The sequence below is a fragment of the Podarcis muralis genome, chromosome 15 (genome assembly GCF_964188315.1).
Source record: "Podarcis muralis chromosome 15, rPodMur119.hap1.1, whole genome shotgun sequence".
In the NCBI taxonomy this organism is placed as follows: Eukaryota; Metazoa; Chordata; class Lepidosauria; order Squamata; family Lacertidae; genus Podarcis; species Podarcis muralis.
This window is the reverse complement of record NC_135669.1, coordinates 41769865-41796944: the sequence shown is the minus strand read 5'-3', so window position 1 is coordinate 41796944 and position 27080 is coordinate 41769865. Positions and strand designations below refer to the sequence as shown.

The 27080-nt window shown below is 49.1% G+C and overlaps 2 protein-coding genes across 3 annotated transcripts in view; both read left to right on the top strand.

The window, feature by feature from the left end:
- VPS53 (VPS53 subunit of GARP complex) overlaps positions 1–6440 on the top strand; it is a 61995-nt gene extending 55555 nt beyond the window's left edge. For both annotated transcript variants that reach the window (XM_077919696.1, XM_028707821.2), the window contains 2 exons: positions 3637–3741; positions 4884–6440. In XM_077919696.1, coding sequence (XP_077775822.1) covers positions 3637–3741; positions 4884–5054 — 276 coding nt within the window. In that variant the 3' untranslated portion in view covers positions 5055–6440. The remainder of the gene's footprint in view (positions 1–3636; positions 3742–4883) is intronic.
- An 8002-nt stretch (positions 6441–14442) lies between these two features.
- Positions 14443–26979, top strand: RFLNB (refilin B). Its single transcript, XM_028707790.2, has 3 exons — positions 14443–14973; positions 20694–20803; positions 21496–26979. The coding sequence occupies exons 1-3, from the start codon at positions 14767–14769 to the stop codon at positions 21815–21817; spliced, it is 639 nt and encodes a 212-aa protein (XP_028563623.2). The 5' UTR covers positions 14443–14766; the 3' UTR covers positions 21818–26979.
- The last annotated feature ends 101 nt before the right edge of the window (positions 26980–27080 follow it).

The following is a 27080-nucleotide window of genomic DNA, read 5'->3' as shown; positions in this document are numbered from 1 at the left end:
TGGAGCACCTGCAGGCAATGGGTCCTCCATCACCTCCGGAGCCAGAGCAGCCTCAGCTGGTGTCTGTTCTTGAGGATCCAGCACAGGTGAGGTCCCTTCAGATTCAAGCCCCTGCCCCGGCTCAGCCAGCCCTGGAAGCGGGCACTCCTGTGCAGGCTGGGATTCCTCCGGTTCAGCCTCTGAATCAGATTCCCAGGCCATCACACTCCCTGCTGCCCTTGTGCAAAACTCTCCTGTCTCCTGTCCCACGCACACACCGTCAGCTGTCAGCCCGTTTAGTTGCCTATTGGAAAGGGCAGCATTGTCATGGGAGCCTTGCCAGTCCATAATCTCACAGTCTTTATCGTCAAAAGATGGAGTTAGCTCTTTATTATCAAAAACGCAATCGCCACAGACTTGGTCGAGTGCTAGAGCTAATGAGCAGAGCATCTCATTCCTGGTGGTCTCCCTCCAGGAAAATCAGTTGCTGAAAGTCCTCATCTCCTCACAGCTATCGAAGTTCCTTCCTCTCCAGGGGGTTTTCCAGGCAATCGGAGACTGTGCCTTTGTGCAGCCAACCTCTACTTTGCCCTTTTCATGCCTCTTCTGGTTCTGGGAGACAGGGTGGGAGGGGTGACACCTGTGACTCTTCACCAGCCTGACTCAGCTCTGCTTTTTTGGCCTCCATCCTCCCTCTCTCTTGCTTCCAGCTCTGCTTCTTGACTTCTCTCTGCACCGACTCTCCCAGCTCACTAAGCACTGTTCCCTCTTCCCAGTCTGCTCCCTCTGCCCCTCATTGCCGCCCCACCACCAATCCCCGGTTTCTGAGCCATCGTCCCTTGGAGAGGTTCCCCAACTGGTCCCTCTCACCATTTCTCTGCATCCAACCAGTTCGTGACAGGCTCCTCAGTGGTCGACTTTGCCTGCTCAATCCCCGAAAGCATCACCAGGTTTAGAAAGCGACTGGGTGGCCAGTGACCTTTCTCTCCCTGGAGAGCCACTGCCAGATGAGTACGCAGTATTGAGCTTAAATGGAAAACAATTCTGTGTCCAGGGCAGCTGTCTACCAGCTCCACCTAGTACGCAGGATAAGACCCTACCTGCCCGCAGACTGTCTCGCCAGATTGGTGCATGCTCTGGTTATCTCCCGCTTGGACTACTGCAATGCACTCTATGTGGGGCTACCTTTGAAGGTGACTCGGAAACTGCAATTAATCCAGAATGCAGCAGCTAGACTGGTGACTGGGGGCGGCCACCGGGACCACATAACACTGGTTCTGAGAGATCTGCATTGGCTCCCAGTACGTTTCCAAGTGCAATTCAAAGTGTTGGTGCTGACCTTTAAAGCCCTAAACGGCCTCGGCCCAGTATACCTGAAGGAGTGTCTTCATCCCCATCGTTCTGCCCGGACACTGAGATCCAGCTCTGAGGGCCTTCTGGCGGTTCCCTCATTGCGAGAAGTGAGGTTACAGGGAACCAGGCACAGGGCCTTCTCGGTTGTGGCGCCCACCCTGTGGAACACCCTCCCATCAGATGTCAAGGAAATAAACAACTACTGTATATGACATTTAGAAGACATCTGAAGGCAGCCCTGTTTAGGGAAGTTTTTAATATTTAACGCTGTGCTGCTTTTAACACTTGATTGGGAGCCGCCCAGAGTGGCTGGGGAGACTCAGCCAGATGGGCGGGGTATAAATAATAAACTCAGAGGTAGAACACCCGCCTTCTATGAAGAAGGTCCTGAGTTCGATTCACGGCATCCCCAGTTGAAAGAGGCAGCGGGTAGGCAGGACTTTGCCCAGACAGCGACTGCCAGTCAGAGCAGGCACTGCTGGCCCAGGTGGAGAAATGGCACAGCCTGTTCTGAGACAGAACGCTGGAATGTCAGTGGCTTTTAATAAGTAAATATCCTAGCCTGCTGGCCTCAGATGCTTGGTGCGTGTGTCATTTTTTTTGGGGGGGGGAATGTGTCTCATTGACACCTCACAAACAGAGGCCTCCCCCCACACGCCTGGCCCCGAATGCTGGTGGTTTGGTGATTCATCTCTCCTTTGCTTCTGTGGGCCTTGCCTTCCCACACCTCGTAGTAGCCGTGATATATACATATAAGGCAAAACAAAACCCCACCAGCCTTACTTTGGTTTCTTCTGTGGATTCTCTTCCCTGCTCCCTCGAGCCGTCAGGTTTTCTGCACAGACGCAGTGGCTGGTTGCTTGGCTTTCGTAGATAACCACAAGAACTTCCCACAAGACTATTATAGATCTCTCTCTCTCTCTCTCTCGTTCCCCGAATGCTGTCCCAGGGCTATGGAGGAGAGGTTTGGGCTCCCCTTGGGGTGGCATTCCTCCGGCGTTCCCGATGAGATCATCGCAGAGGGTTGCCAGTGGTTGCTTGTGTGCCTGTGGGGCTGCGATTCTGTCAGGATGGGGGTGGCCTTGCCACTAGAAGCACCCATTTGCTCCAAGCGGCACAGGCTTCTTAGACCGTTTATTGCATTTACATCCCACCCTGCTTCTCATTTAATCCCCATTCAGTATGGAGGAATGATGGCGGGAAGGAATTAAACAGCTTTGGCCCTATATGCCTGACCCCCATCGTCCAACCCGGACACTGAGGTCCACCTCCGAGGGCCTTCTGGCGGTTCCCTCCCTGCAAGAAACGAAGGGACGGGGAACCAGGCAGAGGGCCTTCTCGGTGGTGGCACCGCCCTGTAGGCGGCTTTCAAAAAGGACTGGACCAATCCACAGAAGGGGGAGGGCTCTTGAGCTTGTGTCCTGCTTATGGGCTTCATGCTGGCACCTGGTTGGCCGCCGTGAGTCCAGGATGCTGGATTAGATGGGCCACCGGCCTGATCCAGCACAGCTCTTCTTAAGTTCCTAGGATAGGTTCTTGGTGGCTACTAGTCGTCAGGACTGTGTGCTGCCTCTCTCTGAATGCGAGTCTCTGGAAAATCCTATGCAAGGCAACATTTTGATGCCTTACTTTCTTCGCCTTCCTTTAACGCGTCAACGTCCCTTGACTCGCTGTGGTTTTTGTGGTCCATAGTTGCCGTGGTCACGATTACTTTCTTGTGGGATCCTCTTTAGAGCAGCCTCTAAATCATCCTTTCTCAACCTGTGGGTCCCCAGATGTTGTTGAACTACAACTCCCATCACCCCTAGCTAGCAAGGCCAGAGCTCAGGGATGATGGGAGTTGTAGTCCAACAACATCTGGGAACCCACAGGTGGAGAACCGCTGCAAATGAACAGGCAGGAGGCTGGTGTTAGCACGGTGGCTAGAGCGCTGTGCTAGAACCCGCGAGACCCGAGTTCGAATCGCCCCCTCAGCCGTGAAGCTCTCTCAGTGGGGGCTTCTCTCAGCCAAATCTCCCCCCCCCCCCAGGATGGTTGTGAGGACAAAATGGAGGAGGGGGAGAGAGCTGAGCCTGATGCTTTGAGGAAGAGATGCGAACGCGATAAAGAACAATGAAATAAACCCCCACTGGTGGCTTGTGTGTCACCTCTCTGGGGTTCCTCAAGGTTTTAAGGGGGTTATTGCAGCCCAGCTCTTTAAGTTGGAGGTGACCGTCCCGATCAGGCGGAAGGACCTTTCCTCAGCCACCCTCTGCCCGGACGACCCCCCCTTCTGACAGTTTTACTCCCCACCTCTCCCTGCAGGTCGTGATGGCCCCCCACGAGCCGCCCGTGGTATTTGTGGACAACTACATCAAACTCCTGGCCGACTGCAGCACCGACACCTTCCAGAAGATTCTGGACATGAAGGTGAGGGGAGCCCTGTGGGCTCTGCCAGCCCTGGTGGCCTCCGCCCCCAATTCCAGGGTTTTGAGACCAGCACTGCAGCTTCCCTGCGGTTCCCGTTCATTTAGAGTTGGAAGGGACACCAGAGGGTCATTTAGTCCAGCCCGCTACAACGCAGGAATTTCAGGTCACACAGGAGACCGTCCCAATGGGTACTCTGGTGGGAAGGGGGCAAATTGACGCTCTCTTGGGCCGATTTATTTCTGCGTTGATTCGTTTGGCGTTTGCCCTCCTATGTGTGTGACATCATACTGGGTTCATAGGGAAAGGGTTAACTAATTGTAAAATGACTAACCAATGGGAACCCAGGGGGCAGAGTTAACGATGTGTAAGATTTAAGCACAGAGGTTTTTAGTGAGTTAGAGTTGTTGAGAAGACAGTCTGGAGTTAGGAGAGACAGAGAAGAGAAGTCTGTGGGTTGGGCTAGTCTGGTGTGAGAGAGGGAGAGGATTTGTTAAGAGGAGTCAGTCAAACAGCTAAGATCATCAGTGAGAAGGTATTAGGAAGGTAAAGGTAAAGGGACCCCTGACCATTAGGTCCAGTCGTGAACGACTCTGGGGTTGCGGCACTCATCTTGCTTTATTGGCCGAGGGAGCTGGCGTACAGCTTCCGGGTCATGTGGCCAGCATGACTAAGCCGCTTCTGGCGAACCAGAGCAGCGCACGGAAACGCCGTTTACCTTCCCGCCGGAGTGGTACCTATTTATCTACTTGCACTTTGACGTGCTTTCGAACTGCTAGTTTGGCAGGAGCAGGGACCGAGCAACGGGAGCTCACCCTGTTGTGGGGATTCGAACCGCTGACCTTCTGATCGGCACGTCCTAGGCTCTGTGGTTTAACCCACAGCACCACCCGCTAATGTTAAAATACTGGCAGGAATATTATCTGAGAAACCATAAACTTGTTAATGTTTGTAAAATAAACTCGTTTTATTTGGTTCACTTTTAACAACTGATTGGACTCGGTGTTTTACCAGAGAGTAACGGGTTGGTGGCAGCGGGGAAGCGAGCACAGCGGTGGCACAGGGATCAATAGACCGTTAAACGTCCGGGGACCCTGTGTGATCGCCACAATTCGCCGACAAATGTCATTTCCCTTGTCCCGCAGGGTCTGAAGAGGAGTGAGCAGAGCAGCATGCTGGACTTGTTCCGCCAGAGGCTCCCGGCTCCTCCCTCCGGAGGCGACAACGCGTCCTCCATCTCCCTGGCGGCCCCTACGCCCGAGCAGGAATCCTCGCGCATCCGCAAGCTGGAGAAACTCATCAAGAAAAGGCTCTAGGGGGCTTCTTCTTCTTCCCCTCCATGCCCTGCTCTCTCTTTCTCCAAGATGAGCCGTGCTGGTTCTGGAACCCCCGTCGAGATGGCTATTTGCTTGTGTTGCTGAGAATGAGCCTCCCCTTCGCCCGCTCCTGTTACTCCAGATTCGAATTCCTCGTCGCTCGCTTTTGGAAGATCCTTGGCACTGAGACTGTACCAGCCGGAAGAGTCACACAAGGGGGCTTTTCGGCTATCCTGTGCCACTTCAGACTCCAGCAAGGAACGTCTCCTGAGCCACCTTCAAAAATATAAAGGAATCGCCCCACATATTTCACTTTTTCATTGTCACATGCTTGCTTCACTATGAGTATGGGTTGTTTGCATAGGGAGGAGGATATTCAGACGTGCAGTTCTGCCCCACAGTCTGAAATGGTGCAGGCCAGCAAGTCCTCAACATGGGAGTCTCCTAATGGGATCAGTTCTGCGCTTTTCCCTCCATAGGAATCCCCTGAGCTTCTCCACCTGAGCTGCTTCATCTCCCTGCCATTGCCTTCCCTGTGTTCGCTTCCATACAGTCCCCGCAGCACAGCGGTCCTCAGTGAGGCTGAGTGCTGCTTTGTCCTCTGCTTGGGAATGGCTGTTATGGTCCTGCACATGAATGTGCTTTTAATGTAAGAAAACACAGAAGCCAGGCGCAGGGAATGTTGGAACCCGCAGGATATGACAGGTCCCTATTCACTCTCCCCCCCAAGTGACTTTCCTGCAGGGTCCCTTTAGTTGTGGCTCCTAAAAACACCCTGGCAGCTTGGTTTCGAAACAATATTTTGCATTGTTTTCTGGAGGCGGGGCTGAGCTAAGGCCTAGGGGCTGCTAGCTGCCGACCCTCCTTGACTGGAGTCGGCTGCCGCCCTGCTGCTTGACTCGGTTGGCCCTTTGTCCCATTTGGCTTCTTCGAGGCGTGCGTGGTGTTGACTCTCACTACGGATCCGCTTGCGAAAGGAAGCCTAATCAAGGCGGGCGTGGCTTCTCCCTCCCAGGATATATGGATGTCCTTGCGTTAAGGGCAAACAAAACCCGGGCCATAAATTCCAAAGGTGATAAAGATCAGGAAGCTGAAAAATATTCGGAGCTGGGTTTGTCCACCCAACCCTGCCTTTGCAGATATGTAGACAAAAGGTTGACCATTAAAATGGAGGTATACTTTTCGCTGTTGGCAGTTTTCGCCACTTTGGCGTGAAGATTTAAAAAAACTTTGTTTTCTTATCATCTTGATTTGAAACTACCCTCTTTCCTTATTTATCAGGTGATTTTGGATGGTTAGATTCCCTTTCAGTTGTATATTTTCTGTTCTGTATAGCTCTCCTTTAAGTTGTACATTTTCTGTTAATAAAGAGGATTCTTTCTGTGAGGTTTTTCTTTTTCTCTTTGTTAAGTTCTGTCTTCCTGTCAGATTTTTTTCCCTTCTGCTGTTTCTTGCAGAGTGAAGTTTAAGTGAAGTAAATGGGCAGCCTCTTTTCATGTCGTCGTCTGTTTGTACATGTTTTCGGTGATATCTATTAAACAAAGTCGGAACCGTTTTTGCCAAAGGGAGTGTGTGTGAGCAAGCCCAGAACTCGTTAAACACACTTTACTCTTACTCCCCGCACCCCAATGGTTTAATTTTAGAGGAGCCAGTTCCTTTGATTTGAGCATGAATTGCTTCTTTGGCCAGGACTCGTGCATGGGAGTGAGCAAGCTCCAGAATAGTCATTCTGGCAGAGACACAATAGATATCCTCTTTGGAGGGGCAGCTAGGTCTCCCGCATCCCTGTCTTGGTGGAACTGCCTTGCCTTGAACAGATGCTGATTGGACTGAGCTCTAAGGGCAGAATAGTGCCTCATACAGAGATGCGGTGGGCAGGCTCCTCAGACAGGCAGTTTTTCTGCATCTCTCTATTGGAAAGAACTGAATGATCTAGTCACATGCAATCTTTAGTTGTGGTAGAATTAAGGTCAAGGTAAAGGGACCCCTGACCATTAGGTCCAGTCGTGGCCGACTCTGGGGTTGCAGCGCTCATCTCGCTTTATTGGCCAAGGGAGCCTGCGTTTGTCCACAGATAGTTTTTCCGGGTCATGTGGCCAGCATGACTAAGCCGCTTCTGGCGAACCAGAGCAGCGCACGGAAATGCAGTTTACCTTCCCGCCAAAGCAGTACCTATTTATCTACTTGCACTTTGACGTGCTTTCGAACTGCTAGGTTGGCAGGAGCAGGGACCGATTAACGGGAGCTCACCCCGTCGCGGGGATTCGAACCGCCGACCTTCTGATCGGCAAGTCCTAGGCTCTGTGGTTTAACCCACAGCGCCACCCGCTTGCCACTAAAAGGAGCCCAATAAGAAAGAAACAAGGCTGAGGCACTAGATTCATGCAGAGAGGCAGCAGACATTTCCTCTGTGAAAGAATTCTTTGACACTCGTAGGAGCCTTTACATTTATCTCTTGTGCTTTTACATTTATCTCTTGTGCCTGAAAGCCTGGAGAGCCCCTGCCAGTCAGTGCAGGTAGTACTGAACTAGAGGGACTGATAGGTCTGACTCTGCATGAGGCAGTTTCTTGTTTAATTCTGCTCTTTATTTCGAACCATGAGGACTAGAATCTTAGTTTGTTTTTTAGGGGATGGGCTGTATATACAGTGGTGCCTCGCAAGACGAAATTAATCCATTCCGCGAGTCTCTTCGTCTTGCGGTTTTTTCGTCTTGTGAAGCACGGCTATTAGCGGCTTAGCGGCTTTAAGAAAAAGGAAACAAACTTGCAAGAACTTGCAAGATGTTTCGTCTTGCGAAGCAAGCCCATAGGGAAATTCGTCTTGCGGAACAACTCAAAAAACAGAAAACCCTTTCGTCTAGCGAGTTTTTCGTCTTGCGAGGCATTCGTCTTGCGGGGCACCACTGTATTGCAGCACCCTATGATCTACCATTTGGGAATTCCCAGTCTCGCTAGCAAGGAATGGTGGAAGCTGGATCTCGTGCACACATTATTTTAAAAATACAGCTTTATCTCACTATGTTTTATATTTATAACTTTAAAAAAAAATGCTTGTAACCACTCCACAAAGTTGCACGTCTCTGGGTGGGGGTCTCTGCGTGTGGCGTTTGCCAGGCTTTGTCCCTTGTTTCTAACAAGCGGGAGTTCCCTCTTTCGCCCTCTAAACTTTTGCAGGAGTGACCTTTTCGCGGACAGAGTTGGTATTCAGAGCCAGGGAGAATTCTCTGCTCCAAAGCCTCCAGAAGGAGCAAATTGGGCGGGGGGGGGGGGTTTCATAACCCCTTCTCTTCCATCCCAATGGCTTTGCCTTTCTCGAGTTTAACCAGGAGGGCCCCTCGTAACAAGGACACTCTTCTGTGCCCAGGGAACGCGGTGTGCTTTTCTGGTCCCTCTTTGCTTTTAACCTCCGAGACGAAGGAGTCAGTAAAGGGTGCCCTACAAAGGGACCTCTGCATGTTTGCTTGGCAGTAGATCTCACTGTGTTTGATGCAGATTTCTCCCTAGTAAAGTCTGGTTTTTGGGAGGGGTTGGGATTGCAGTGTCAGACATATTTAGAGTGGTACTGGACCAGTTCACAGAAGAAGAGAGATGTCGGAGGATATCAGTCCGGCCATCTAAATTATTATTCATTGTTGGTATTCTTGTGTGTGTTTTTATTATTATTTAGCACATTTGTAGCCCACTGTTCAGCCAGAAAGGTTCCCAGCGTGGCTAACGTGCAATTGAAACAAGACAATCCTTTCCCAGAGGCTTGCAAACACGTCACACAAGGGAAATGTCCCATCTGCTTCTACACTGGTGCACACCTGCTTAAATATCTCAAATATGAAACACCCCTGGACCTAAGAAACTTGGTGTGGGCTTCTGGCATTTGTGAGAGGCGTCAATGAAAAGCAACTCTTTAAAAGAAAGGAAAATGAAGGGTTTCAATAGGTAACTGACCCAGTTAATCCCGGTTAGTAAGGCACCCTGTTTATAAAACATCACTGTTGTGGAAACAGCAGCAGCTGAAATGCAACTTCTGCGTGGAGTGCTGGGCCTCCGAAGTGCTTAGGGCTTCATCCGTGCCCAGAGAGTGCCTATGAATACTTTTGCTGAGCTTGACGCCCCCAAGTGAACCCCAGCAGTGCCATTGCAGCTGGGATGGAGAGAGTTAAAAGAGCTTCCCGTTTAGGTGAGGCGCAGAGAAGCCTCTCCAGGGCAGGTCTGCTGCACTTTGAGAATCTCACGGAGGAAATCCCTCTCCGCCTCATCTGCCTCTTGAAAGCCTGCTCCAATTGGCACCAATTTCCCCAGGATCCGGTTTCGGCAGAGACCAGCAGCCTGTGTCCCTCACCCCGCCAGGATGAGGCTGCGGCCTTCCTTCAGGAAGCCCTTGGCCCCGGGACGTGCATAGCTGGAAGCCACAGACGCCGGTGGCGGCTGGCCCCCTCCTGCACCTCGTTCCAGGAGGGCCATGAAGGAATTTGTCTGAAAGGGGCTTGGGGCTTGCACTCAAGCGCCGTGGCCGCCGGGCCCAGACGTTGGCCGTGTGTTTGCTTTGGCCCCCAGGCTTGCGTTGAGCTCCCCCGCCGCCCCCCAGGAGTCCTTCCCCGGCGATGACGCAGAGATCTAGGAGGCTTCCAAAGGTTGTTCTGCACACACTTCTATATATTGTTGGGGGTGGCGAGTCCACAGCTCATCTGGGATGCAGCCGAGGGTCGCTGCAGGCCTCTGGGTTCGAGGCACGCATACCTAAACGGAGGCCGGCTCATGACGACAAATGGGGCTATGCCTCACTGACCCACATGCAGCTGCAAACACTGGGCTGTTTCTTCTGGCTCCCTCCACTGCCGCCGAATGCATCCCCTCCAACAGTTCTCTGATGGAAATAGGGACGTCCTAAGGAAAAGTGTGGGACGTGGGTCGCGCTGTGGGTTAAGCCACAGACTTGCTGATCAGAAGGTAGCCAGTTCGAATCCCCGCGACGGGGTGAGCTCCTGTTGCTCGGTCCCTGCTCCTGCCAACCTAGCAGTTCGAAAGCACGTCAAAGTGCAAGCAGATAAATAGGTACCACTCCGGCGGGAAGGTAAATGGCATTTACGTGCGCTGCTCTGGTTCGCCAGAAGCGGCTTAGTCATGCTGGCCACATGACCTGGAAGCTGTACGCCGGCTCCCTTGGCCAATAAAGAGAGATGAGTGCCACAACCCCAGAGTTGGCCATGACTGGACCTAATGGTCAGGGGTCCCTTTACCTTTTAAGGAAAAGTGGGATATTCCAGGATCTGTTCAGAACCCGGGATGGCTTCTGTAAATCCAGGACTGTCCCTGGAAAATAGGGACACTTAGAGGGTCTGTGAATGCGACGTTAGTCGTGATGTATACGTCGTCCTGTACTTCCTTGAGAAATCTTGCTCCATTGCTTTTCTCTTCCATCTCAGCTGCTGTCTGATTTGAAAACAGGAGCTGTTGTTAAGCCGAGGTGTGTTCGCTTGGGCATGTGCAGATGGCAGCTTCCCTGGAGTTTTGGAGAAGGGTCAACGTAAGGGCCCTGCCGGATCAGGCCAGGGGCCTATTTGGTCCAGCGTCCGGTTCTTGCGGTGGCCTACCAGATGCCCATTATGGGAAACCAGCAAGCCACATCTGAGAGCAACAGCATGCTCCCCTTCGGTGGATGGCAGCCAGTCGCTCCCTCCTGGCCTAACCCACCTCGCAGGGCTGTTGTGAGGAGAACGAGAAAGGCCCAGGAACCATGCACACGCCACCTTGAGCTCCTCGGAGGGAAAGGTGGGGTAGAAATAAATGCAACATCGGTGCAGCAAAGCTCTTGGAGTCTCCTTCCAGCTCTCCTTCCAAGCCGCAAATAGTCCATGAGAGACCAAATGTGGCTTTCAGTGAGCAGGGGTAAAGGGTGCAGGAGAAAATGGATGCGTGCCTGAAAAAAGCACACTCTGTTTCGTGCTTGGCGGGGACACGCCTCTGCTTTTTATCACCCCAGGAATGGCTCAGCTATTAATATAGCCATCACACTGCGCAGAAGGACACACCTTTATTGACTAGAGACCATTGGCGACAGAGAGCGAAAGAAGGAGTGAAATCATATTGATTGTTGGTGTCGCTGCATAATCTTTTAATGGAAGCTGTCACAATTTGTTTAGGGTGCGGGGAGATTCCTTCCTTTGGAGGAATATGGCATATGCGTGTGTGAAACGCATGCTCCCTCAGAGGTGGTTGGCCGGCCGTGTCGTTCTGCCCTGTTCTTTACAGCTACATACAATTTGCATTAATTCCTGGGCGGGGAAAAGCCCAACTGTGAGTAAAATGGGGAACGGCATTTGCAAACCAGCGGTGCCGAACGTTTCATGGAAAGGGCAGTGTGACATTCCAGTTCATCGAAGAGGTCTGGCTAACGTGCGCTGTGGACCTTCCTCTGGTTCAACTGTTTACCCGCTGTGGGGTTTGAGAGACCCGTAACAAAATGTTGCAGTGTGGAGTGCTTAGTGGCATGTGTGAGCGCGAAAACTTTTAAAAACATAATAAATATGTTTTAAGTATCAAGTGACATAAGAAAAGGGGAAAAACAAGAAGCAATAAATATCCTATGTGGCTAAATCAGCATAAATACACCACCACCTTACATTTTCAGGTGTCAAATACAAAACAGTCTCTAAATAATAGCTTTCAACTGCCTGGTGGGAAAAGTCCAGCTTTCAGCTTTCTAGCCAGCCAGGCCCTTTCCAGGAAACTCCATTCCATCCACCCTCCTTTCCAGTTTCGCTCCGTACCTACTGAGCATGCTCAGTCTTTGGTTTTGATTCCCACCCTGCCCTTTCTTACATAAATTTTTGAGTGTTGATGCTGCTGTCTTGGCTAAGGAAGGACTGGCACTCCGATAACTGAGATGGGCTGGATTTGCTGCATCCAGTGAAGGACGTCCATCTGAACCCTGTTTCCTGTCTCTGGTAGTGGACAGCCAGATCCTTCTGGAAAGCCTGCGGTCAGGCCACAGAATGGTCCTCCACAGTTTTCCACCTCCAGCATCTCAAATGCAACAGTAAAGTGCCTCTGAATATGAATTTCGTCGCCTTGCCTATTAGTGGTTGTTGGTAGATCCAACCCACCCCCAAATAATGGTCTGATCCTTTTCAAAAGGCTATTCTGCTGCAGCACATCCTCCTCCTTTTCTTGTAAGGATCATCCCTTGTAAGACAGAATTGTTCCGCCTGGCCTTTGGCTTAGAATCAGTTTGATTCCCTCCCCCTCTTTCTTTTTCCTTTCTCTTCCTGTGAAGAGGCTGCATCCTAATGTTTTAATGTTGTATTTTAATCTTGTTTTTTAAATTGTATTTTAATCAACTTGTTTTTATTATTGGTTGTTAGCCACCCTGAGCCCGGTCTTGGCTGGGGAGGGTGGGGTATAAATAAAATTTATTATTATGATTATTCTTGGCCACGTTGCCTGGGGGCTGATGGGCATTCAGCAACACCTAAAGCCACAGGTATCCCATCCCTGAATTAAAACATGCTTTCCCATTGAGTTATGGCCCACTCTGAGACAAAATTTCTCTCTCTCTTCATCTTCCAAAGCTGAACTCCGGGAGGTCTGGGGCAGCCACTTCACCACCCTGATGCCCTCCTGATTATTTCGGACCACAACTGCCACAACCACTAGGCATGGCTGCCTCTGAAGTGTAGTTCGCGGCTGCGTTGGCAAAAGCCTCCCTCCTCCAGATCTACAAATAGCTCTCCTCGGGGAAACTGGATCAAAGCCGAAAAGGGGGGCCTTTTCTTCTGAGTTCACGGAAACCTCGATGAATCCACATCAGGTTTTTTATATATATCAAAAAAATAAAAATAAAAGTGTGGTTTGACCTTTTAAAAACGCCTTTTCCATACTGATCTGCTGAGTCGCAGGTTCTGTGATTCACCGAAAAAGTGCGAATTCCCAGTGGCTCCCAGCCGGCTGGCTTGCGAAGGCCTGGTTTTGATTTGGGTTATTTATGCTCGCAGACGGAGGTGGGAGTGGAAAGAGGGGAGCCTTTCTCAAGGTCTTTTAAAAAAAAAGTTTCAGAGCAAGCAGAGAGGAAGGGGGAGAGTTGAAGGAGGGATAATAACATTGCAGTGTGGGCTCAAGGGCAGTGGAACTGCAAAGAGTACTAAGTCAGTTCACCTGTCCATCTAGCTCAATATTGTCTGCAATGACTGGCAGCAGCTATCCAAAGAGGCGTCTTTTTCAGCTGTGCCTGGGATCAAACACAGGACCTTCTGCATGCAAGGCAGGTGCTCTGCCACTGAACTACGGTCCTTCCCCTAAAATAAGATTCCAGTCCTCATGATTCTGAATTACAAGGGCTGATTTAAAGAGGAACATAGGAAGCTGCCTGGTCCATCCAGCCCAGTGACTGGCAGCACCTTGCAGGATTGCAGGCAGTGTTTGCATATCAGAGACTCTACGGAATTGCCAGTGCTTAGAGGAGACTACCTGTTGCATCTCTGCAAGAGTTGCTGCTCTGCCGATCTGTCTTTACTTTTGCACCATCTCTGCATTGGATGTGATTACCTAATTCAAGTGATACAGGGAAGCCACAGAAAGAGAGACTCAGGAGATGTTGCCTATTGCATCTCTGCGGGAGTCATTGCCTCTTTCCAGTCAACCTCTCTTCAAAGGTAAAGGTAAAGGGACCCCAACCATTAGGTCCAGTCGCGGACGACTCTGGGGTTGTGCCGCTCATCTCGCTTTATTGGCCGAGGGAGCCGGCGTACAACTTCCAGGTCATGTGGACAGCGTGACTAAGCCACTTCTGGCGAACCAGAGCAGCGCACGGAAACGCCGTTTACCTTCCCGCCGTTACGGTACCTATTTATCTACTTGCACTTCGACGTGCTTTTGAACTGCTAGGTTGGCAGGAGCAGGGACCGAGCAACGGGAGCTCACCCGGTCGCAGGGATTCGAACCGCTGACCTTCTGATCAGCAAGTCCTAGGCTCTGTGATTTAACCCACACAAATCGGCCATATCTCAGCATCTAGCTGTGCTGCGTTCATCCAGCTGCTGTGGAACTATCTGGGAAGGCTGTCTCTGCTGCGCGATTCCCGTCAGGAAGCCCCTCAAAAGCACTGCTCCCCTCCCTGAGCTACAATTCTCAAGACTGTGGTTTACATTTAAAGGCAACCCTACCAGCACTCATGCCATACATTTAAAGGGGTATCAAGCCACTTTCAGCAGGCAAGGCTTCCCCCAAAGTATCTTGGGAGTTGTAGTTTGTGAAGGGCGCTGGGAGCAATTGCTCAGCACCTGTTCTCCTCCCGGAGCCACAGTTCTCCGAGTGGCTTGACAGTCAACCCTCCTCGCAGGGAAGTTTGTGAATTGCACCTCCGGGAGGAGAGCAGGGTTCTCTTACCAACTCTCAGCGCCCTTTGCAAACTTAGTTTCCAGGATTCTTTGGAGACGCCAAGCTCTTGCAAGCGCAAGACGGTTATAAATGGACGGTGCGCACGGAAGTGGAAGATCCGGCTAGCCAGATAGCAGGCCCCTTCAAGCAGCATAGATTTGGTCCAGCCCCGGGCGAGGGAGCCGCGGCCCTTTCCCCTCGGATCGTGTCGCCAGGCTGCTCCCCTCTCGGCAGCCCCGGGGAGGCGGGTCTCTCTCCGGCCTCCGCCCCTCGCCCGAGGCGGCCGCCTGCGCGTCCCTCTCGCCAGTGCGCTCCGGGCGCGCGGAGGAAGAAGGAGGCGCGATGGTGGGGCGGCTCAGCTTGCCGGACGTCCCGGAGCTGCCGGACTCGAAGCGCCGGGCCGAGCGGGGCCTCGACAGCCCCGACTCCGGGCTGCCCCCCAGCCCCAGCCCCGGCAGCTGGCTGCTCTCGGGCGGCGGATCGGAGCGGGGAGGGGTCGCCAATGCGCTGCCGGAGACCGAGAGACCGGAGACCAAGCCGCTTCCGAAGGTGAGTGCAGGAAAGCAGGCGCCTGCGTCTGTCCCAGTGTGGGACCGGAGTGAATCCGGATTCACGGGGTATGCGTGCACGGCGATGCAGGTCCAAGCGCTAGCAAGAGAGCGTCGAGCGGGGGACGCAATCCGAATTAGCGGCGCGGCTCAAGCAGGATTAGGGAGGCTGCGGACGAGTGCGCAAAGCGGAGTGTGAAACTGGAGAGCAAATCCGGGGTAGGCGAGTCCGTGTAGCGCGGGCTCAAGGCGCTCTTGACGGTGCAATCCCGAACATGTTTTATCTGACGCCAAGGTTCAGGGGGATGGACTGCCTAATCTACTCAAGCGAGGTTTTTTAAATATATATATACTATTGCAGTGTGAACTGGATCATACTCGGTGCGTGCAACATAAAATCCAGCGCGCGCGCCTTTCGTTTTGCAACGCAAATAAAACGCAAAGCAGCCTCTGCGGATCCGGGCGAGGTCAGTTTGAGATGCCAAACTAGCAACAAATTCCTTGCACTTCCTTCCCCAGGTGGAGCCCTCCTTCTGCCTCCCTTGACGTGGTGCTTTCTGAGACCCTTCGGGGACTAGGCAGGTGCATTTGTAACCCCCACTTCCTGCCTGGCTGTGGCTCCAGTTTCCTTAACTGGTGCAAACTGGAGACCCCCTCTTCTCCCATCAAAGTATTTTCCTGCTGGAGACGACCTGTTCCAGCTCCCCATGGGAGCAGTCGAGGGTTTTCACTTGGGGGACTTCATCGTCTCGAGATCCTTCGCATCATGGTAGTAAAGTTAGGCCATCATGATTACTGTGCCCATTTTGCAGACTGGATGCCGCAGGCAGTGTGGCGACTCGTGTTGGGATTGTCCAAATTTCAAGGGTGCCATCCTGTGCCCAACCTGCTGCACTAGAATTTAGTGGAATCAGCTTGCCATGGGCCCAGATGAGAGGGGCGTATGCCACAACCCTGCTAAATGTTTTCTGTCGGATGCCACTGCATAACACACGCTAGTGTGTGGATGATTTCTTGTGCCTCTCAAGAGTCTCCAAGTGCATGATGGGCGGGAATAGTAGGGGGTTATGAGCAGGGGTGGGGGGCTGCTAGGTTCCCCAAGGGCTCTGTGGGTGGGTTATTACTGTATGTTGTACATATGAACTTCCCAAATTCTCTTGTGGGATTATGGGGCCCAGGCAATTGTCATGGGACCTCCTAACGTTTCGTTTCTTATTTTTTTTGTTTTAGTATGACATTTATATGAAGAGCTCAAGGTGGCGTACGTGACCCATAAGACTGGACATATATTTATATGAATCCCCTGAATCTTTGTTTCATTTGCTTATGTTTTTATGCTGCTCGAGTTTGTAGTTTTCTTTTTTTAGCTGGGATCACTTTTCATATTGCACATAGTTTGGAGGTTTTTGAACTATTAGGCTGTTTGGAAAGGCTTTGAAATAAATACATGGTTCTCCCCACCCTCCCTGTTTTTAACCTCCTAACAACAACCCTGTGAGGTAGGTCTGGCTGAGATGACCCCGGTGACCTTCCTGGCTGATTGCAGGATTTGAACCCAGGTCCCGTGTCTCTAGTCCAACCAGTATACCAAACAGGCTTCCAAAAAGGATTCTCTCCCCCACCCCCCGTACAATGTGATTCCTACCTCCAGCACAGTGACAGACCATTTGTGTCCTGTTAATAATTTCTCTTCCAGGCAGCTGCTACGGAATGTAAACCAACATTTGGTGCGCAGCTGCTGTGTCCCCCCCAACATGCTGCAACAGGATTCGGAGACAGGTGGGATCAGGAGAGGGAGAGCGTTATCTGGGGTCTGTGGCTTTCTCCGCTGAATATTAGTGCCCCACATACAGATAGTTGTGGGGAGGTGGAGGCAGTTACTCACAGCTCAGCCACGGAGTGTGTCAGTATAAATGTACCTTGTCCACTTCCTATCTGCTCCCTTTTAACTATGAGATTGCCTTGCCACAGATACTCAACCACTTTGATTGGTGGAACTGGTGCTGTTACAGGTGCCACATAATACCTGTTCCACATCTGTTAAGACCTCCATCTTTTATTGTCTTTGGAACTCCCTGCCTATTGATACCAGCCCAGGCGCCTTCACTGTACCCTTTTCAGCTCCTGCCAAAATCACTTTTGTTTAGACAAGCCTGCCCAGATGCTCATAAAGTTGGTGAGTGTTATAATCTGTTTTTTAGACTAGTTCATGGGTAGGCAAACTAAGGCCCAGGGGCCGGATCCAGCCCAATCGCCTTCTAAATCCGGCCTGTGGACGGTCCAGGAATCAGCGTGCTTTTACATGAGTAGAATGTGTCATTTTATTTAAAATGCATCTCTGGGTTATTTGTGGGGCATAGGAATTCGTTCATTTCCCCTCCCAAAATATAGTCTGGCCCCCCACAAAGTCTGAGGGACAGTGGACTGGCCCCCTGCTGAAAAAGCTTGCTGACCCCTGCTTTAAATCTTTTGAGAGTTTTAGACTATTATTGTTATTTTTTTCCTATCGATGGCTTTGTTGTTTTATTTTTATTTTTGTATCTTTTTGAGGTTTCTTTGTAAAAACAAGCAGCGTACAAATTGTATGAAGCTAATAATTTTGTCACTCTGGGCTAGCTTGCATACACAAAAGATAACAGGTTTTTAAAGGATAGACTGGCTAATTTGAAGCCCATACTGCCTCTTGGTTCTGACTTTGCAACCACTAAGGTGGATTGGAATCCCCTGCACCCATTAAGAGTGCATGTGGTGAAGGCAGCTAGGTGTAGTGATTGGAGTGTCATACTAGGACCAGGGTTCAAATCCTCGCACAGCTATGAAGCTCACTGAGCAACCTTGAGCCAGTTACTGCCTCTTAGCCTAACCTACCTCACAGGGTTGTTGCGATGATTACATGAGGAGGGGGAGAACCATATTTGCCACCTTGAGCTCCTTGGAAGAAAAAAAGGGATGTACCGTAAATGCAATAAAGAAATAAATGTTGAAAACTGGGTAGTGGTTAAAGGGTGTGAAGGGAATAGCTAAATAATATTTTAGCCTGGCTACGAATGACCCCCTCCCCTTCCCCAATTTGCAGGAATTAATTCCCTGAAGAATATCTCCTCCCCTTTATTTGCAGACTCCTCTGGAGACAAAATACAAGCAAAGAATAAAATTGGGGTTTTTTGCTTTCTTTTGTTGGAGGGAGGGAAGGAGGAGGAATTTTGGTTTGATTCTCCTGAAATGTAGGTACTAGGAAACAGCTGTGACTCTTTGGTGTGGCTTCTTTGAGCAAGAACTCAGAGCCTGACCCCAAGCTGAAATGCAAGTCAACGAGGGGATGTTGAGTGGGGCAACCCAGCCAGATGGGCAGGGTATAAATAAAATAAAATTATTTTATTTATTTATTTGTAAACCCCCCCCCCCCAAGTCGGGGACAAGGCACTGGGGTGGGTGAGTGGGTGTTGATCCAGTAGCCACTGAATTTACACTGAGTATCTTGGTTACTGGGACGTGGGTGGCGCTGTGGGTAAAAGCCTCAGCGCCTAGGGCTTGCCGATCGAAAGGTCGGCGGTTCGAATCCCCGCGGCGGGGTGCGCTCCCGTTGTTCGGTCCCAGCGCCTGCCAACCTAGCAGTTCAAAAGCACCCCCGGGTGCAAGTAGATAAATAGGGACCGCTTACTAGCGGGAAGGTAAACGGCGTTTCCGTGTGCTGCGCTGGCTTGCCAGATGCGGCTTTGTCACGCTGGCCACGTGACCCGGAAGTGTCTCCGGACAGCGCTGGCCCCCGGCCTCTTGAGTGAGATGGGCGCACAACCCTAGAGTCGGACACGACTGGCCCGTACGGGCAGGGGTACCTTTACCTTTTATCTTGGTTACTTGGGGCACTTCAAGCTTGTTTTTTGGGTTGGGTTCGATTGTGTATCGGCAAACTCGGGTTTTGCTGTTATAGTTGGTTAGGAGATCTTGCGCAACAAGCTCGCTTCCCCAAACAGGCTCCTTTTTTTTGCGATGGGCAAATGCCCTTTGGAAAGTGTGGGGCTCAGGCTCGCATCTAACCTCTGTCCAAAGGAATCAGAGCGGAATGGGCCTTAAGCAGAGCAGGCGACAGATCAGGGTTGGAGGCTTGTTAAATAGCCCACGTTATCTAATCTCCCTGGGAAAGAAAGGGATGAATGTTCCAGAAATGGGTTGTCTGGAAGCCTTGTAGGGCGGCACGTTTTTTTTCATGGCTTGGTTTTAGACGGAGGTGTTGGAAAAGAAGGAACTGTTTTTCCAAGATGTGTAGCTGCCGGGGCTGAAATGGTTTCAGCGCTGTTTAAGGACTGGATCGAGTTAAGGGCCAGGAGAGGTGTGAGAAATGTGTTCCACCTCTTCCGCCTTGCCAGGACAGTAGCAGCGCCTGCAGCATCTGTGTGGGAATTGTCTCTGTCCAAAACTAAGGACTTGAGTTCATAACTTGCAGTGCTGGGCGGTTTTCCCCCCTTTTCTTTTTGCTTCTTTGTTTTTGGCCGAGCTGATGTTGCTCAACCTCACTTTTCCATCTTTAAAAGAGGAAAAGAGGAGGAGGAGGAGGAATTATTGTGGCCAAATATGCAGGCTGAACTTTTTATAGGACTGCAAAGAACACTGTAGGCTGAGGCCGTGCTGTTAAAAAAAGAGAAAAAAGTAAGAGCTGCCGAAATCGGAATGTGTTGGATCTTTTTAAGGGGAAAAAACAAAACCTTGAAAATGTAAAAGTGTGAACTGTGTCAGATTTGTGTTCGCTGATACAGTACAGGGGTACCTCGGGTTACATACGCTTCAGGTTACATACGCTTCAGGTTACAGACTCCGCTAACCCAGAAATAGTGCTTCAGGTTAAGAACTTTGCTTCAGGATGAGAACAGAAATCGTGCTCCGGCGGCGCGGCGGCAGCAGGAGGCCCCATTAGCTAAAGTGGTGCTTCAGGTTAAGAACAGTTTCAGGTTAAGAACGGACCTCCAGAATGAATTAAGTACTTAACCCGAGGTACCACTGTATGTGTGATGACGAGATTCTTTTGCCAGGAAGGGCTGTAGCTCAGGAAGGAAGTATATGCTGGCATGGAGACGGCTCCGGGTTCAATCCACAATGGCATCTCCAGGTGGGGCTGGCAGAGACTCCCTCCTGGAACTCAGGAGGGCTGCTGCTGCCAGTCAGTGTTGACAAGACTGAGCTAGTCTGACTTGGTAGAAGGCAGCTTCCTCTCCTGTGCTCCTAACCGCAGCATTGCTACTGTGAATCGCTGTCCAGGCCAAGGAAGGTTTTCCAGACAGAGGCCATGCTCCCTTTGGGGCCACATGCCGGTGGAGGGCGGGGCCAGGGCAAAAATGGGTGGAGCAACAAATGCAAATTTTCAGTGTCAGCTTTTTAATTTTTTTTATTAAACACTTCCTGACATGACCTCTCTCTATCCTCCACCTTCACAAGCCAGAGGCACTGCCAGAGTGCAAGGACACATTTCCAGCCAGGCGAAAACGCACAAGGAGGGTTCAGGTGAGGGGTGTGGCTTTCAGAGAGGGGGTGTGGCCTGGAGGGAGTCCCACATTTGGGCCCCAGGAAAGAGGTTCTGCGCTCTGGCTTTGTAAGAGTGGCTTATGTTTTTTATATAAAATATCCACGCCTTCCGTTGTCTTCCATGCCTTCTGCTGTTTGATAGTCACCGTCCAGTGTGTTGCCTGCCAACTTCCCATGCTGAAAGACGTGCCTTTCCTTTTGCAGGAGACCTCATCTTCTCCCAGCCCGCTGCTCCCCGGCTGCTCCTCTCGCCTATGCCCTCTGTCCTTTGGGGAAGGAGTGGCGTTTGATCCGTTGCCGCCCAAGGATATAAGGTACGCTGAACGTTGTAAAAGGAGGGTAGCAAAGACGACCAGCAGGATTTGTCAAAGCCCATCGCTGGGCAGAGAAGCGAGATGGCCTTGTGTGGACCTGCAGAGTCAAGTGCGTTCCTGGGCCCTGGAGGCTGGGGGCAGCCTGCCACATTTCACAAAGAGCTTGAGGAAAATAGCACTTTGCGTAATAAGCACAATTCCCTGAGGCTTGGGCTCCAAGAGCTGTTTTAGGCACAAACAGAGGCCTGCTTTCTGTTATCGGCCAACCCATATGCCGTATCGCAGACTGATTTTGGAAGCCCCCTCAAAAGTGGTTTGTCAGGCAGGCTTCTGTTCTGATAAATTATTATTTATTAGATTTATATCTGTCATCGTAAGATCTCAGGGCAGTCCACAGAGTTTAGGCATTACCAACTAATTCTGCCAGGCTTATGCAAGCAATTAAGAGTTCACAATGGTTTGTTGATACTTGTTTTTCAATTTTTTTGCTGTTAAATTGCTTTTAAACGCTTTTCTTGTATGTCTTTGATCTTTTTAATGTTGTAAACCGCTTTGATATATTTTTAAGCAGCATATAATTTTAAAATAAACCTATAAAGTCTACAGTCTTTTTAGCTAAAGCGTTCTGGCAGGTGTAACGATGCTAACTGTTCTGCCCTGTTTTCTCCCTCTGCTCCGCCCCACGTCCATAGGTACACCTCTTCAGTGAAATACGACTCTGAGAAGCACTTCATCAACAATATTTCTATGCCGATGGGGCTGGGATTGTCCTCTTGCAGCCAGACGGTCATCTGCGTCCCCGACAACACTTGGCGCAGCTACAAAGCAGAGGTGCGCCTCGAACCGCGCCCCCGGCCCAGGAGTTTCTCCAGCACCACAATCGTCTACCCCAAGCACACCAAGACTGTGTACACCACCACACTGGATTACAACTGCCGAAAGTTTGTGCGGAAGTTCCTGTCCAGCGTGGAGCTGGAATCGACTGGGAGTGATAACAACCCTGATGGTTGCTGACTACACTTTATCTCTCTGTCTCTTTCCCTCCCTCTCTCTCTGCTGTTGCAACATGATGGGTTTCCGTCGCATCGTAAGCTCTCCGCCCGATGGAAATGGATGAAACCCTGAATTAGCTTTGCCTCCCGAACGAATTTCCTCTTGTAGCTACCTCTCCTCCACAGCATGTCTTCAGCCTTAGGGATCCTGTGGGCCTGCACTTAATTTATGTCTACAGGAACGCAAAAACAATTTTCTCCGAGGTCACTTTTTCTCCTTTCTTTTGCTGTCTTTTCCTCGCGTGGGGTGAAAATGAGCGGACCTTTCTGTTCCAAGAGGAAAGTAACTTGTTCGTGGAGAAGAGAAGGAGCTTAGGACAAAGGCTTTCAAGCGAAAACAATTCCTGAACTGGCAATTGGAAACCATCCTAGTTGCTCCTGCGTCAAGTAACTTTATATATAAAAAAGAACTCTTTCCCACCTAAAAACCATAACTTATTTTCGATAGTCTTCATTTATTATGTTAATGTATTAAAACAGATTTTTTGCCAGGGAGGGCTGGCTGGTGGTCAAATCACAGTTATAGATTGTCACTCTATAAACCTTACCGATCACACTCTTTATGTGTTATGCCTGCGTCTTTTAAGGAAGCCTAAAAATCAGGCCAGTCGTGGTTTGGCATAAAAACACAATAATTGGCATAAAATAATTATGGCATAAAAACACAATAATTACTAGGTTATCGGTTTCCCAGATATGCATTATATAGCATGTTTTATTTAATTCATTGCGGACTTGTCCAACAGTTTGCTTTGGTTAAATTTGGTTGAAGTTGCTCCTGCAGGGCTTGTAGCGAGTATAAAGCTAATATTTACCTTGGGATCATCATCATTTAACGCATCGTTGCTTTAAAAGACGCAACATTTTGCAAATGCCACAATTCAGAACCGCCCAAGAGTGCTTTGGAAATCTGAGGATAATGGTGGCACAACCTTAGGCAATCTCTTTTGGATAATGACTTTCAGATTTCTATGATGAAAGTAGTAATTCTGTGGCCCAGCAGCATGCGAAGCTGCTGTTAATGGGAGATTCAGAGACAGTTCCTTTGTCCTGACTGCCTAAAATGTGTGTGTTGTGATCAGGTCATTTGAGTAATTCTTCACAGGCACAAAAGGAAGATCTGACTTGACCCCTCTGTGTACTGGGGCAGATACTTTGGTCCATCTAATTTAGAATAATTGACACTGACCAGCAGGAAGTCTCCAGGGTTTCAGGCGGGGGTCACCCCATCTGCAGACGCCAGGGATTGAACATGGGATCTTCTGCATGCAGTGCAGCTATTCCATTACTACGCCACAACGCTTGCCCCAAGGGTCTTAGGAAGATTTGCAGTAGTGTGTCAAAACAGTTTTGGTAAATTTGGACAACTGTTTCACTACAAAGGCGGAGTGAGAATGCTGGATATGTACACCCCTAGAAATTGGTCCTAAATATTGAGCAGCATAGAGGCATCTGAGAATTTTATTCTGTCTCCATAGCAGTTCCTCCGTTTGTGGTCGGAGACTTCCTGGTTGTGAGGGGTGGATTAAACCTCCTGCAATAATCTGGACTAGAGGTAAGAGGCCAGCTCCGATTCAAAGGTAAAGATCAGCTTTCTCCAGGGAAAAGCGGCAGGACAGGGCAGTCTGGATGAGCCCTATGTTGTGTCGAGAGCTTCCCCTTCCCCACCAACTTTTTCTTTGAAAGCCTTGTTCTGTTTTTAGTCTGAAAAACAATTTACGTTGCCTGTTGTAACAGCCGTTCCCTGTCAACAAATCTCAGTAAATTTCAGGAAGGCTGTGCGACGGCTGAGGTTTTGTGTTTGTGTTTTGCCAGTGGTTCCCTCTACAAAAATAAACAGCTGAGAATCCTGAGGCACCTGAAGGGCTGATGGGTTTATAATGGCACTGCCAAACGGCGCAAACAAGATTTCATTTTCTTTCCTCCAACAGTTCCCCGGCAGGGTCTCTTGTTGAAGTTTTATTGTTATGCTTTTGCAAGCACTTTGACCAAAGGAAACATTCCCTTTTATAAAAAATGTATTTCCCCCCCTAAATGTTGCTGAAATATAGAGCAGATGAAGCATGGGAGAAGTTCTTTAGACTGGTTGGAAGGGAAATTTTGTGGGGTGTGTGAGTCAGTTTCACTCATAAGAAGTATGATCTCTACACCTTAAAGGTGTGCGGGAGAGATTCAGTTTGGGCAAGAACAAGTTTAGTTTTTGTCAGGAATCCAGAATGGAGCAGAAAGTCCAGTCAGTTGAGTTTGTTCTTGCAAGTGTGATTAATGGTAAGTGTAAGGTATTTTGTGGCGTTCTATGTGTGAAGGCAGGGTTGCTTCATGGTAAGAAGGGGAAATTATTTTTGAGTTATTAATTTGATTATAATTGATGGTTCCTTTGCTGTGAAGGGAACTAGAATCTAGGGAATCTTTTGCAAATGTTGCACACTTTTAAAGAAAACTTTGGGGATGCTACTGCCCCCTCCTCCACCCCACCCCACCATGCCATGGCCAAATCAAAGCTAAGTTTTCAAAAGCCAGGAACACTGTATGCAAACAAAATGCTGTAATCTCTGGTACAGGATGCAAACAACATGCTATCATTTCCGGTGCAGGGTGCAAACAAATTACTCTGTTACTGCGTAGTCATAGAGAAACACTGAATTTGTTGTTTTGGTTGAGTTCTGCAGAAGGAGCAATAACATTCTTTGAAGTAACAGAAAAACCTTTATGAAAGGAGCAAGGTGTAGGAGTCATTCCTCAGTTATAATAATAATAATAATAATAATAATAATAATAATAATAATAATAATAATATCTTTATTGTCATTGCCCCCTCTCGGGGACAACGAAATTACTTGGCTGCTCCATCCACCCAGGTAGGGGGCACTCCACACAAAATCAAAACAACTATAAAAACACTAATTAAAACAATACAGTATAATACAGCAAGGAAGATTAGATGACTTTCAAAGTCCAGGCTTCCCAGTTAATTTTGCATTGCTGTTGCAAAAGCAGCTGAATGTATATATATAAAAAAGGACATGTAATTTTCCTACTGGGTAGGGTTACCAAGTAGCGTTTAAGGGGGAAACGACTGAGGAGTTAGACATTCCTTGAGGAGTGACTGTTTTGTTAGTAATGACCAAGTACTCATTGTCATTGCTGCATACCTAGCAGTGTGAAGAAGTGATCTAAGAACTTGTAGGGCTGCCTATGGGAAGATGTCCTCTTAACTTTTGAATCTGTGAGCTCTCTGAGAATACTCGCAAGTTGTTTTTGTTTTAAAAACACATGCACACACGTTTCTAGTTCTTGTGGTAAAATGAACATGGAAAGGTGGGCAGGTCTCTTTGCTGAATTCTTTGCATAGATGGCAGCTGATGGAGTAGCAAGTGCAAATTTCCCCATAGAGCCTTTCTGCGTACTAGCCCCAAATCTTCTAACAGTGATATTTTAACTGGGCAAACAGAATTTGGGGAGAGACATCCCACATGGGATGAGAGATGGGATTTGAAAAAGAATGGGCTACTGAGTCCCCAGTGCTGCAAATGCACGTGGTTCAAAAATACTGAAAAAAGAGAGCCCAGCATTGGCATGGCATTATTATGGAAGTTACTTATATTTTTCTTTTGAATGGGCTACAAGAACATGTGTGGTATTGCAAATAAGGTTCTCTTTTTTAAAATAATAAAAAAGGTGCAAAAAATGTATTGGGAATAGGAAAAGCATCCAGTGTGGACCCAATAGGGAGATGACATGTTTGCAGCTCTTTGCTCACAAGAGTCACTTACATTGTCATCCCCTCAATTAAGTATCCTCCATAGCAGCCCTAAAAACCAGCTCTGTGGAGCTGATTTATGTGCAAAATGTCTCAGATTCAATCCCTGGCATCTCCATGAAAGACTGGCAAGGATTCTTGCAATAATAATAATAATAATAATAATAATAATAATAATAATAATTTTATTATATATATACTGCCCACCTGGCTGGGTTTCCCCAGCCACTCTGGGTGGCTTACAGTACATATAAAAACAAGCTGCTGCCAGCCAGTGTAGAGGGAGCAGTAGGGACTCTATGGCCCTCCAGATGTTGTTTGGCTCCAGCTCCCGTTATCCCCAACGGCCACAGCCTCTGGACAGGGATGATCTGGGCAACTCTAGGCTCCCCATGCTTCGGGTAGTGACATTACTGGACCGAATGGTCTAGCTCAGTATGAAGCCACTTCCTAAGTTCCTACAATTGCCAATGTGTACCTAATACTAGACAAAGGAGTTTGGCTTCCTTCATTTAGCTCTTATCTCTCAGCCTTCTCCCTCCTAATATTTTAGGATGAAAAGCCTGTGGAAGGCAGTGATGGCAGATTTTACTCCTTTTTCTAGCAGCCTTAAGATCAGGATGGTAGAGCGCTCATAATATTTTTATTCCTATGGCAGTGAATAAATCTGTGCCACTCCTAGAGGTGTATTTTGGGGCTTTAGTTGCTAACTTGAAAATATTAAACTGCTGCCTGCTACCTCCAGGATATTTTTGTCTGCAGGAACCAAATAGGGAACTGACTAAAGGGGCTTCCTGGAGGTATTTGGTTGAAGGGGCCTAGGCCGATGCAGCGAAGTAACTCTTGGGGTTCATCAGACATGTCACAGTGGCTTCTAGCCTACTTCTGGGTTAAGAAATCAAAGGGCTTCTCTTTTTGTTTAGTAACCTGGCATTTGAAGAAGCCCCTAGAATTTGGGTGGTGGTGGGTGGGACCCATTTGGATACTTGTTCTATACAGATCGATGTCTCCAGGTCGATGTGCTCTGGGGCTCTCGAAGTTTTGCTTTTCCAATGAGTTAATTAATAAACTAAGCCTTGTATCATCCTCATCCTTGCCTCTGTTTTTTTTTTTTTTAATAACATGATCAGCCTTTGATATCTACCTATATGTGTTTTTATGTTTTAAAAAAGAGGTGGGTTGTTGTTTTTTAAGTGTCGTTACATGATTTAAAAGTTAACTTGCATTGCTGCATTCTTGCGAAGTCCTGGATATCACTGTGCAATGTCAATGGCATGATTCCTCTCCCTCTCTCTCTGACTGTTCTTAATTTGCTTTGGATTTTCCCCCATTTTAACTAGTAATAAATTATCTGAAGAACATAATCCCAGAGAAGTGTGTTGTGCTTAAGTGTATTGTGTTTATTGACACTCGTCGCAGACGAGGCTTGTCGCTACTACCATACTTTCTGTATGTGTGAATGATT